Genomic DNA, 13,726 nt, shown 5'->3' on the forward strand with positions numbered 1-13,726 from the left:
TGTAAGGTGCGAATATACATAACTGTAACATATTCGGTATTTGTAATCCAACATAGCAAACTCGTTTGGATTTGATAAAAACATGCAAAACATAAACAAAATATTGTAATATAATGTGCGGAGGTTTTAGACTCACTTGGTTGCAATATCAGAGTTCTTTATTCATATTCGTGCTTAATAATACTACATCACCAGATAATACACAGAGGTATACACACGAATATACACACGAATATACATGAATAGAGGATCTAATTGGTCCTAATAGTCATGAAAAATCTGATCAATTTCTTACTGGACGTTTTGGTGATTGGTGACCTAAATGTGATATAAAGTTGATTCTTAGATTAAAACTCTATAGCATTACATTACAATATGCATATCTATAGCACAAAAATAAAAAACAACATATCTTTTAAAATCAATACTGTTATGAAAGTTTTATCAAGTAAATGACAGACATAAAGAAATTAAGCAAATTATATTAAAGACTACTGTTACCGTGACCCCGGGTGATCTCCTATTTGAACATTCTCTATCGAATTATACATTAAATTAAAGATCACTTTACTTTTCAATGTATTTTAAGTTAGAGCAACCAATTAAAATTACAGACAAATAAATACTAGGTCTACAGTTTTTGAAATACACACAAATGGACAGGACAGACAAACCAACCAACCTACCTGAGTCCACTCTAAATCCTGGGTCCAAAAGTGGTTCTTAATTGGAAGAAGACGTATTTAAAATTAAAGAGTTGCTTCTATTTATTACTTTATGAACATGTTTAGGAAGTAGCCGCGTAGACGCGTGTCGTCATCGTATTGGAGCTTGTAGTATTAAGCCTACCATAGTTTTAAAAAAGCCATATTCTGTAGTATTTATAAGAGTACAATTAAAAATAGTAATTGAATGTAGTGCTACAGGCCTACTTAGAATATAATTGTGCCTACACACTAAATCTGTGAGTGAACTAAGATGATAAAATCCTGTTTCGATGAAGTTTGTTTTTATTTCGCACAGTAGGTATAAAATTATCATCAAGTTCACAATCAACCAAGCAGAAGTTATTTAAATGATAATATCCGGTTTATAAAAATTTTATATAAAAAACTGGAAATACCCAGCAGAAAACCTAGTTATTCTGAGATTTTTTACGCTGCAGCTCTAGGCCGCTACGTCACAAGAGATGACTCATTTTTTAGATGAAATCAAGCAGCAGTTATAGTACTAGACTTTGACGTTTTTGCTAAAATGCATACTCGACTATAATTTATAGGTCCCAGCTGCTGGACCCAAAAAACGTCTGGGAAAAGAGTCTATTAGGAAATGTCATGCTAAAATTACAAATCCCAAAGCATTTCTGGTATTGGACTATAATACTGTAATTCGCTGTCAGATAATCATTGAATTATTATCAAAACAGTCCAGTTTTTGTTTGTAATAGGATACTTCACACTTGAAGTATCTAGGCGTGATGAAGTGACCCCCAGACTTGACCTTAGCAATAAAATAAACTGAAGTGACAGAAATTGAGTCTGTGTTTCATATCAACGTTATTATTAAAATAATATTTATTTATTCACGTTTAAAAAGAGAAAAGAAACGTTTAATTATAACCCAAAAACCATTGTCTGACAGACAATTTAAGTATTTTTTGCTTTAAATTACATTTTGTCCAGGTAAAATAACTATTATGTGACAATAAAATGACACATTCAAAAACAAATTGGAAATAGAAAATATTTTCCAGAGGGACAATATATCTTTAAAACTGTTACGTCAATAAGCGAGCAGCGTTTTTTGTAAGAAATATTTCTTGTTTAATTTGTTTTTAGTGTTTACATTATACAGTATTCTGTTTTTCCAGGAGCATTCATCATGTCGGTGTAAACAGAGTCTTAAACATAAATTACGAATTACTAAAATAAAATGGCACACTTTATTTTAAATGTATGCTTTCTCATCGGTACCAAAGAGCTATATTGGATTACTTAATGTAAGTCTCGAAAACACTTTTATAATATAAAATTATGTACAAAATAATTCAATATATCTATTCTAATAAAAATTTCTAAGAATATCTGATCTTCATAACATCAGGAATACATATTTAAATTATGTTACTCATAACAGGAGTTAATAGGCCTACCTCGACCTTTTACTTTTATTTGTGATTAAAAAAAAATTCACTTAAATCATATAATCATTATATCATCATTATAATTTCAATCAATAATGTGTTTATAAAAAAAATAAACATAGGCCTATGTGTATTTTTTACTATTTAAAGTCTCACCTTTTTCTGTTTAAAAAAAAGGATTATACTAATATCTTTTTCTGATTCCTATTTAAATAAGTCGTCCACTTAATTGTGATATAGAACTAATGGGTAATCCATAATACAAAATAAAGTCAATCAATCAATCAATACTTCTTTATCGCCAAATTCCACTCCAATTTGATTATCATCATCATTGTTCATTGGTCTATTGCATACAAGATTAAACTGTAAGAGGAGTAAAATAAATACATTTTAACGCATATCAATTATAAACTTCAAAACTTCTTTAAATCATATTAATACATCTATTCTAATAAGAAAGCAGCCTGCTCATTTCGCCTCCCTCCTAGTTATTTTATCGGGTTTCACTCCTTGCGTACAATATCAGTAATATAGTCGATCTCCAGTGCTATATCTCCACTATATTACATGTGCCCAGTATTTGGTACAACAGTGTCTCATTTGTATCATATGTGGTGGCTGTATAATGTAAGGTTAGGTTAAAGGTTAGGTTATGGTGTTTTATACTAGGAGATACTACAGATACTACACAGATGCGTATTATCAAATATTTCTATGATACATACTGGAGAAATCTAGATACAGTACTGAGAACCGGGTGAGTAATGTGGTTACCTTTGATTTCAACGAAATCGTGTGGTAATCATCTGTTCTATATTCGTCAATTGCAGAGACGTCCTTAATAATAGTAACGATGTTCACCAAACACAATGTGCCATCTAAAGAACTACATCTTTCACACACTGGACCACAAACAAACTGCTCATGAACGTAATCAGGACTGAAAGTCTGTTGAACAATTTCTTCTATGAAAGTAGTAATTTTGTGTAGAATATTTACAGATTGATTCGGGTCTACTTTAGTAACTGAAAGTTTGATGAGATTTCTATCATAAAAGAAAATGCTGCCAGCAGAAATTGTTTCCGTGTTTATCTGAAAGAGACATGATTCACTTGCTCTAAATTTTGCAGCATTATAGTAGATATTAATCCAATTAAACATCTTGCAACACTTGGCAATAAGACGAAGAAAGATATATTCAAGTAAAATTTCACCAAAGTCAAAATAAAATATTTCGTACAAGTCAATAACACAGATACATTTACTAGTTTGTAACTCAGTTTCCGGCAATCGGCTGCAAAGGTAAAATGTCCCAACTTGATCAATTTCGTTAGTAATTGTAAGTGGAAAAAGTAGATGTGTTTCAACCAAAAAACGAATCACATAAGGATAAACTCTCCAAATTCCTTTCATTCGACAAATATGTTCCACTAATCTACTGTCAATAATTCCGGTTTCCAGCAATCTCTGCCAAAGATCAGATACAGTTCGATTTCTTTGATGTGGTTCTGGCACATTTACTAGTAATTTCAGAATGTCTATTAGTACTTGTGGATCACACACAATATAGTTCCGAAGCCATTCATCGTGTTCGTTGTATATGATATCTCCAGATTTGTCAAAGCAATTCAGAATTTTACGCAAATCATATTTTTTAAATACATTGATTTTTGAAATTATTTCATTTTCGATATCGTTTATACTTGCAATAACACAATTTCTACAGCGTAGTCCGTTTAGTATTTCTTTAAATAAAAGATATTTAACAGAAAATGTTTCACAGAAGTACTTTAGAAGTTGCACCTCCTTGTATATAATTTCTCGTAATAGGTTACACTCTTTATCATCACTAAGAGCGTTTTCAATAAAAAAACAAAGTCCACCTTTTGGATGAAAGGCAAGTAATCTTGAAAACCTTTTGTAAATATGTGCATTTAACAATTTCTCAAAAGCTGAAAACACGTTTGTATCACATATACTTTCTCGCCTTGTACCTACAAGAAATACTACGACATTTTCAATATCTGCATGCATAGCAATAGATTGTAACCAGAACTGTAGCCGCTTAATATGTCTATAAGGATCAGAAATTGCTTTGTCAGCGTTGAAAACAACCAAGTATACACCTTGCTTTGGCATAAATAGATGATGTGTATTATAATACATTTCTTGGCCTGCAAAATCCCATAAACTGAATCTGGCATCGATGTAGCATTCTTTTCGTATATCTGCTTTCATTGCTTTTCTGATATGCATTATTGGTATCGATGACGTAGTTTTTATTACTTTTATATATGAACGACATTCGTAGATAACAAACGCAGTGATTGGTGCAAAAAATGAAAATAATTGAAATAAATACCTTTTAAGAGAACGTGTGTTGTCTAATAACACAAGATTGTTGACATTTAACATTTTCCAACCACATATTTTTGTTAAACATATTCCAGTTATTAATCCAACAGATTTCTTTAAAAAGTAATTTTCAGGTAAATATCCAAAAGCCACAAATTGTCGTCCTAATATAGTCCCAATCAATATTGAAAAAACAATGGAAATTAAGCAAAATAGAGTACATATGTCACCAAAACTGTGTCTTTCGAAATATTTAGCTGCGGATATAAACATTATGATAAGTATGAACACAATAATAAATCTGCGTTTTATTAGAAATAGTTTAGTGTAAATGCTTCTAAACATGACCGTTATTATAACCGCGTAGATAAAGATTTCAAAATATTTTCTACTACTGGAAAAAAGCTTAGATACATTTTCTAAAATAATTTCAAAAGAAATAGAGGTATGCTTTGGATGTACCATGAGGCAAAAACCTACACAGATACCAGTTCTGCAACCTGCGGAAATAAGCGCACCAACAAAGAACGAACCTAACCCATACATACCAACAATCATAAAGGCAGACACAAACATCCATAAGTTGATCTCAATGCTCTGTTCATTCAATTGTGTAGCACTATCTAAGAGTACCATACAAATAGCATATCCACAACCAAAGCGATAAGCACTGTGAACATCACATATTGTCATAAGACAAAGGATGTATAACCATACGAATGGACCGAACCCGAATATAAACCCACCGAAACAGAGAATAATTATCATAGGAAAAATACTCAAAATAAGGTAAAATGTATCCTCGATTACTTTTCGAATCGACACTTCTGCATTATTTTCAGACGTAATACTTTTCTTGACATTTTTATTTTTATTATGTTTGAGCACATGTAATACTGTCCACCAGGCTGCTGAACTTTCATAATCTTCTACTGGTGTGTTGGTAACTTCAGACCATTTACTATTAACATCACTAACGTTCGCCTTAACAGTATTTGTTTCTATTCCTATTGTACTAGGCTCTTCTGGTCGAAAATCTTTACCCTGTAAACGCCTGCATGTCGAAGTTTTCCCGGCACCATGATCACCCAGGATAAGAATCTTGCTTCTCTTAAAAGGCAGTTTTCCCGTTTCTTGTGCTGTTTTGTAAGCTTCTTTAACTTCAGTATCATCTGCTAAAACGCGCGTATTATAACTTCGCTTAAACGATTCAGCATATCCTTTAACGAAATTTAGCATTCTGCTATCCATCTTATTGACCTTTTTTTGAAAAAAAAAGTAAATAATAATATTAAAACTAGTTACCGTTCAATTTAGGCTAGGCAATCTAGCATTTTGAGTGAAACAAAATCAAAACAGATATTTTTATTTTTTAAATAGTTATATAATATGATGAGGAGATCACACCTCTGGCACTCATCCCGAAGATATGCAAATAATTAGTTAAATATGCAATTTTTTTTCCAACTTGTAGGCCTACCTCTAAAACCTTTTTTTCATGTTTTTTCTTTGTGATAATATTTGTTTTACGACTACAGTCAATTTTTTTTTTTTTTTTATTAATTTCATATTTCATGGTACCAAAAACAGGACCGACGCAGCGGTAAACACACACATAAAATAAATATAAAAATCGAACTCTGCAGACAATTTTACTTGTCTCTGTAAAATCCATGTATAGACTAGTCCAGATAGTCATATTTCCACTCTAATAAGATGCTGTAGGCATTTCGTGTTAAAAGCGAAAAAATATGTGTTTTAGGGTAATTTTGGGGTGCTGAATTCAAATCTGCTGTTTACCCGGCTCAATTTTTAGATCTTCACCCTTAAAATGTGAAAAACAAAATGGCCGCCATTTCAGACTTATTTTGGCTTATAACTTGACTTTTAAGTGACGTAGCAAGTTAAAAATGGTGTCTTTACCTATGTTTGTGATAGTGAAGATTCCAAATATATTGCTATTAAAGTTGTAAATATTCTATTTCAGCCGCCATGTTGAAATCCAAGATGGCCGCCATTTTAAACGTATTTTGGCTTATAACTTGACTTTTAAGTGACGTAGCAAGTTAAAAATGGTTTCTATACCTATGTTTGTGATACTGAGGATTCCAAATATATTGTTATTAAAGTTGTAAATATTCTTTTTCGGCCGCCATGTTGAAATCCAAGATGGCTGGCATCATTTTAAACGTATTTTGGCTTATAACTTGACTTTTAATTAACATAGCAAGTTAAAAATTGTTTCTATACCTATGTTTGTGATACTGAGGATTCCAAATATATTGTTATTAAAGTTGTAAATATTGTATTTCATCCACCATGTTGAAATCCAAGATGGCCGCCATCATTTTAAACGTATTTTGGCTTATAACTTGACTTTTAATACGTAGGCCTACTCAACTATTTACATTGATATATTTAGTTTCCTTAACAAATTGCTGTAAATAAATATTAGTTTATCGACCGACATCTATTTCTCATGTGTAGTAGAGCGTTTCTTTGATTGAATAATGTTGTTTGTATTATAACACAAGTTCATTTTGGATTTTCAGTAAATTACCAATGGTTTATTCAAAGTCAACACTGTAACTAATCCCTCACTATTCAATCAAAATGTTATTATTATACTACTATATTGTTGAAAAATGGATTGTGTGATGTGAAAATGGATTGATAGTAAAACATAACAAAGATACGTTCTTGTCTGGTTATTAGGTATTCATGCTCTGATGAAGCAGAGGATTATTTTTGTAGCGTTCCATTTAAAATAAATTTTATTACAAAGAAATATTTTGGTTGTGAAGGTCGTTTTAACAATTAGGCTAATATCAAAACATTCAACAATGATAAACAGAAACATTAGTGTGCCAAATGTGAGCACGTACCATTCAGCGGTTTCGGAGGAGATACGTAAAATTACTCGACACATTTAGTAGCAGCAATATATATATATATCCACCAGTATACAGTAGGCACGTCAGCTATGTACAGATACATTCAGCCATACCCCACCGAGAGTCTGTCCAATCGAATTGGAACAATACAATGAAAGCCCCAGTGGTCTAATGGGTAGAACATCTGCATATCAAGCAGAAGGTTCCGGGTTCGAATCTCAGTTAGGGCTTTCTCTCATTCTCACAGGTTTCGTCATTTTTATTGTTTCTAATTAATTAAATTTCATTATATCACCGGGCGGATTAGAATGTATTCTGTGCCTGTGATGTTTATATACTGTATATATACAGTATATAAATCCAAAGGCAAATTACTGAAAAAATGACAATGCTGTGGGTATCATGTAGCTGGATCTCAATGGAGATACAAAAAAAACCGAAAAACTAAATCAAAACGATAAAGTAAAACAGCAAGAAAAGTTAGCAGAGCTTTCGAGCAACACTAGCCCTTCATCTGTATATATATATATATATATGTGTGTGTGACGTGTGTGTTTAAAATAGGCGTCATATTGAATCCTCAGTCTCACAAACATAGACATCGTTTTTAACTTTCTATGTTACTTATAAGTCAAGTTATAAGCCAAAATACGTTTTAAATGGCGGCCATCTTGGATTTCAACATGGCGGCTGAAATAGAATATTTACAACTTTTTAGTAACAATATATTTAGAATCCTCAGTATCACAAACATAGGTAAAGACATCATTTTTAACCTACTATGTTACTTAAAAGTCAAGTTAATAAGGCAAAATATGTTTAAAATGGCGGCCATCTTGGATTTCAAACATGGCGGCTGAAATAGAATATTTACAACTTTAATAACAGTATATTTGGAATCTTCATATCACAAACATAGGTATAGACACCATTTTTAACTTGCTACGTCACTTAGAAGTCAAGTTATAAGCCAAAATAAGTCTGAAATGGCGGCCATTTTGTTTTTCACATTTTAAGGGTGAAGATCTAAAAATTGAGCCGGGTAAACAGCAGATTTGAATTCAGCACCCCGAAATTACCCTAAAAACACATGTTTTTTTGCTTTTAACACGAAATGCCTACAGCATTTCATTTTTCTCAAATCTGGACTAGTCTAGTAATGTAAATATTTATATTGCTGAATAAATGATAAATGAATAAATTGAACATCTGTTAAATAACTTGTGACTTGCGATTTATTGAATGAAATTACAGAGTTGCCATATCTCAAAAACCGCTAATGCTAGAGAGTTGATTTTTTCAAAGATTTGTATCTTCAGAATGTACATACAGTTGTTGAACCTCCGTGAGCGACCACCTCCCTAACAGGCGCACTTTCAAAAGCCCGTTTGTTCATCCTATCTAATTAGTGCATTTGGTAACTCCCGGCCGCGGCCACTTTTATTTTACTAAAAATTAGATTTTTGTATGATAAATTACCTCCCGAAAAATTCGTATTGACTTTTGACAACAAAAATACAATTTTGATACGAGTTTTGGCCTGTGTATGGATCCTGCTTGGCGTAGTATATGCAGATGATACTGCGCTTGTTTGTTTGATTAATTGATTGATTACGTAAAGTTGAACTTTTTTCTTACGCGTACGCTTCTGTTTGCTTGATCGATGGTTTCCCGGCATGTCAGGAAATTGTTTTTCAGGTAGGTAGCCTAGGCTTAGAAAGGCTATACATGCTGTGTGACATATACTGGAAATATTTGGAATTAAATCTCTCTTTTTTTTTTAGTGTGACTTTATTTTATATGATAGGCTATAGGAATAGCCTGGCCTATGTATTGTATGATAGGGGAATGTATTTAGTGTGGTACTGTTGTTTGTGCTATTGACTGTTGCTTTGCTTATCCACACTGGACGTACAGTCAAATTTTGTATTGTGTAAAGTAAATAATAACCAAATTTAAAAAAAAATGTTTAATTTTAATGTATTGGATCTACACACTACACAATAATTCCAACTTATAAACTGCAACACAAATGATCTACAGTGAAAATTCTCTTTTACATGCCCTTTGGTTGGAATGTGTTCAAAAACTAAATGTTTTTAACTAAAAATTTTATCTATACTGTAGGCCTACACATAACTATAACTAATAACAGTAGTTCAGCTGCGTAACAGGACAATTCTATAAAATTTAAATTTGTAGTCATTCACTTAAGAAAAACAAGTGAAAAACACTTTAAATACGTTTAATTATTTTTCTTTGATTTAAAATAATTATTGAAAAGCTTCAACAAACTCATTTTAAAATGTTAAATATTTTTACAGAGCAAATTTTAAACAGGAAAATGAGGCCTATAAATGATTCCAAAGAAATAAAGGTTTGTACAGTATTAACAGTAAATACTGCCCAGTAAATAGGAAAATATCACACTTATTTATTATTAACATTTTTACATGTGAACAGAAAGTCTGCTTCTAGTACCACTGAAAATTAAACAAAACATTGATATTAACATTAGGCCTAATAATGTATCAACATTGAAAGTGTATGTGTTGCATTTACAAATTGTTTTGCTTTATTAAATAGATATACAAGAATGACACCAGAAAGATTGAATCAACTGGTTTTCTTAATTCAGCCCCATCTGAAAGTGAGAAAAAACAGAATTGGAATTGCTATCTCAGTGGAGAAGCCGGTTTTAGTAATTTTGCGGTACCTTGCAACTGGTCCCAACAAATGAATTTAGAACATTGACAATTTAGGTCTCAAGAAATTGCAGTACAGTGTACCACAGTTTCAGAGTTTAAAAATATGTTTATAAATTATAGTTTTAGTATTCAACTTTTTAGATTTATTTAAAGGTTTAATTTATATCATATATATTGTGCAGGGGAAAATTTTGTTTAGCAATATTGCAAATCAAACTGATTTTTTAGTCGAGAAACATAGTTTTTTATTGTATTTTTTGCTACACAATTTTAGAAATTTGTAGCAAAAAGGTTGTTTTGTATAGCTTTTTGCTATGCTACACTGACAAAATTATTCCCTGTTGTGACACAGTGTATGCAAAGAAAGTATATCACTTAAGGTAATCAGTAAAATTGTTTGTGTTTGCTTTTTAAAAATGTATTTAGTTAAAGGTTTGATTTTATGTATTATATATTCTGTATGCCATGGTGTATGCATCTATTATTTTTGAGAATTTATATAAATGGCCTAATCCATAAAATAGTATTGTGCGTTGTAGAATGTATTTGTTAATAAATTTATTTAACAAGTATTTACTGTACTCTTCTTATTATTAGTGTGGAGGGATATTGAATGGTAGTATTATTTAATAACTTTATTATTATTATTATTATTAATTGTTATTAAACATCTTACCTTCTGTACCGTATTTAATATTACATCTAGTGCATCAGAGTCTGATAGCATGCTTCTTATAACAACACAAACAACAAAAACATTGATTAGAAAAACTCAGATGGAGCAAATAGTGCCGGTTAAATTTCTTTTTAAACATCGAATCATTTCTCCTAATAAAAGAATAGTTAATGAACTTAATTACCGGAAAGAGAATATGTCAATAAAATAAAGAAAAGTGTGAATAGAAAGAACTTGAATATAATAGTACGTTTTTAATATAGGGCTAATTTTTATCCGTTTTTGGTAAAGAGGTGTTGTAAAAAAGCTGCTTTTATTAAAGAAATTCGTATTTTCGTATCTATTAAAAATAGGCCTATCCTTTTCCATTGTATATCTTGCGGTTACGACTCTTACGCTTATGTAAAGTTGACTTCAAGTCAACTTTACGTAAGGCTGGTTTCCTGTCGACGTAAGCGGCAGTTTTTCTAACGTCAGTTACGATTGTTACGTCGATTTTACGTAAGAAACCAACATTTGACAGGAAACCGCTTACGACAATATTTTGGTGAAATCGACGTAAACGCAAGAAAAATAGACGATCGACAGGAAACCGGGGTATCGAATCTTCGTCTGATACGTCGATTTATCGCGAATTTACAGGAAACCGGGATTGTATTGCTTGCGATCACTTGCGTTGCGTTAACGGAAGAGACGTAAAAAACGCAAAAATCGTAACAAACGTTAGCATTTCCAAATCTTACGTCGACAGGAAACCAGGCTTGTGATGATAACTCACTTAATGAGTATCGAAATGAAGTATCGCGTTTTACCAAGGACCATTTCTTGGTATAAAATACAAAAAAAACCCATGTGAAATGATTATAGACTTTAGGAAGAATAAAAGGCATGGTAGCCTTTTAATTGATAACTATTAAATTAAAATTGTTTCAGAATGTACTTAGGAACTACGATAGAATTCCTTTTTTTCTCTTTTGTGAGGGCAGCCCACTTTTATTGCATATATGATAAACAATGGATGGATATTTAAATGGTTTTACACAGTCTGAGGTTAAAAGATAATAGAAAATATTTTGATATTGTGTTGAAATCTAAATATGATAAAACAAATAAGTCTACAGAGAACATTTTTATTACAGAGCTAAAATGGTACAAAGATTTACAGTCATTAATACAAATTGAGATTCGGTATAATATTGATAAAATGATATAGGCCTATTGCATTATAAGATTGTGGTTTATTATACTTTGATAAAATTGTATAGTTTTACATTGATAAATAAAGGCATTCTTAACATAATATTGCTTTCAAGATTTACATGAAATATTTGATAGAATAACAATTGAATGTACATTGCGAAGCTAAATATATATCTATATATAGTATTATAAGGCCCTATATTTTACTAGATTGTTTGGGGCGAGAGCCAAGTGCTAAGGATAATTAGGTTTACTTGGTAGAATCACACGTAGAGCGAGTAAGATGACAACATTAAATGTAGGTGATATTAAATGTAGGTGATATTAAGTATAAATATGAAAATGATGTTCTAACCATGGTAAATCGTATTATGTCCCAACCCACTCATCCTTAGTATTTAATGAATACAGTTTCCTTCCTCTTTACTTCGTCTTAGGTCGCATACACCCGTAGGCCTGGAGCCTACTAGCCGATGCAACAAGTCGTTTCATCCCAAAATCTATAACTATTATATCAGGTATAACAAACACACTATCATATTTTAGTTCTTTTAAATGTTTCTTCTTTTTCTTTTTAAATAGATTACAACAGTAAATGATAAATTGTATAACAAATAAATAAAAAGTATGTTCTAATCTCTTTAGTCTTATATAATTTTAAAATTGTTGAAGTAAAAAGATTTGTATCGTATAGGCCTAGGTCTATTTTAAAATGTGTAATATTTTTGGACTCAAAATAATTTATATTCTTATATTTTTGGTATAATTTTCACGCTGCTGCTCCCCGCTATGTCACAAGAGATGACTGATTTATTAGATGAAAGCAAGCAGCAGTTGAACGACAAATCCCAAAGCATTTCTGGTATTTATGAGTCCCATGATATTATATGATACTGTACTGTCATTTGCTGTCAGATAATCATTGAATTATATGAAGTGACCCTCAGACTTGACCTTAGCAATAAAATAAACTAAATTGAGTCTGTGTTTCATATCAAAGTTATTCACTTCTGTAACACAATTCACATATAAAAAGAGAAAAGAAACATTTAATTATAACTCAAAAACCATTGTCTGACAGACAATGAAGTGTTTTTTGCTTTCAATTACATTTTTTCAGGTAAAATAACTATTATGACACAAAAAATATTTTTCAGAGGGACAATATATCTTTAAAACTGTTACGTCAAAAAGCGAGCAGCGTTTTTTGTAAGAAATATTTCTTGTTATATGTATGTTATGATACTTTAATATAGTGTACGGAAAGCAAATTTCTGATATTTTTGGAATTGTTTCTGCTAGACTAGACACGCACACATCAGATTTAGAAAACTAACATAGTTTTCTAGATTTAAAAAACTAGGATATCTATGTTTTCTAGTTAGCCTAGTCTTTAATTTTCAATGGGAAAGATTTAAGTTGGCAAAAAAACCCCAAAAAACAAATACGTGTAGACTTACCTGTAGTACTAAATATTGTACAATATTATAGGCCTACTTGCATCATAGATCAGACCAGGGAGATGTTACATCTCCCTGATCAGACCACCAATTTACGATCTAGTGAAGCGTACTTAAAAGCAGGAAGTGTATGTCGATCCATCCGTTGGTCCAAATAGTTGTAATAATATAAACATTATACCGTATTAAAGTTCAACATCTTCAATCGATTAAGTAATCATTATTATTAGTGTAGGCCTATTCGGAAGAGAGTGAGACAGAAAGAGAAGTGGGATTAATTATCGAAA

At 31.3% G+C, this 13,726-nt stretch overlaps 1 protein-coding gene across 3 annotated transcripts; it reads right to left on the reverse strand.

The window, feature by feature from the left end:
• Positions 1-1,279: 1,279 nt before the first annotated feature.
• LOC144836865 (uncharacterized) lies at positions 1,280-13,619 on the reverse strand. Of its 3 annotated transcripts, none has more exons than XM_078691770.1 (4): positions 13,440-13,619; positions 10,780-10,931; positions 2,921-3,238; positions 1,280-2,509 (listed from the first exon to the last, which is right to left on the reverse strand). In XM_078691770.1, exons 2-4 carry the CDS (start codon positions 10,828-10,830, stop codon positions 2,420-2,422), a joined length of 459 nt encoding a protein of 152 aa, XP_078547896.1. In that variant the 5' UTR covers positions 10,831-10,931; positions 13,440-13,619; the 3' UTR covers positions 1,280-2,419. The 3 variants fall into 3 exon arrangements, with proteins under 3 accessions (XP_078547896.1, XP_078547894.1, XP_078547895.1); XM_078691768.1 differs by having other exon boundaries at positions 2,921-5,761; XM_078691769.1 differs by lacking the exon at positions 10,780-10,931 and having other exon boundaries at positions 2,921-5,761.
• Between the last annotated feature and the right edge of the window lie 107 nt (positions 13,620-13,726).

This window comes from Antedon bifida, chromosome 3, assembly GCF_963402885.1.
Source record: "Antedon bifida chromosome 3, ecAntBifi1.1, whole genome shotgun sequence".
NCBI classification, from domain to species: Eukaryota; Metazoa; Echinodermata; class Crinoidea; order Comatulida; family Antedonidae; genus Antedon; species Antedon bifida.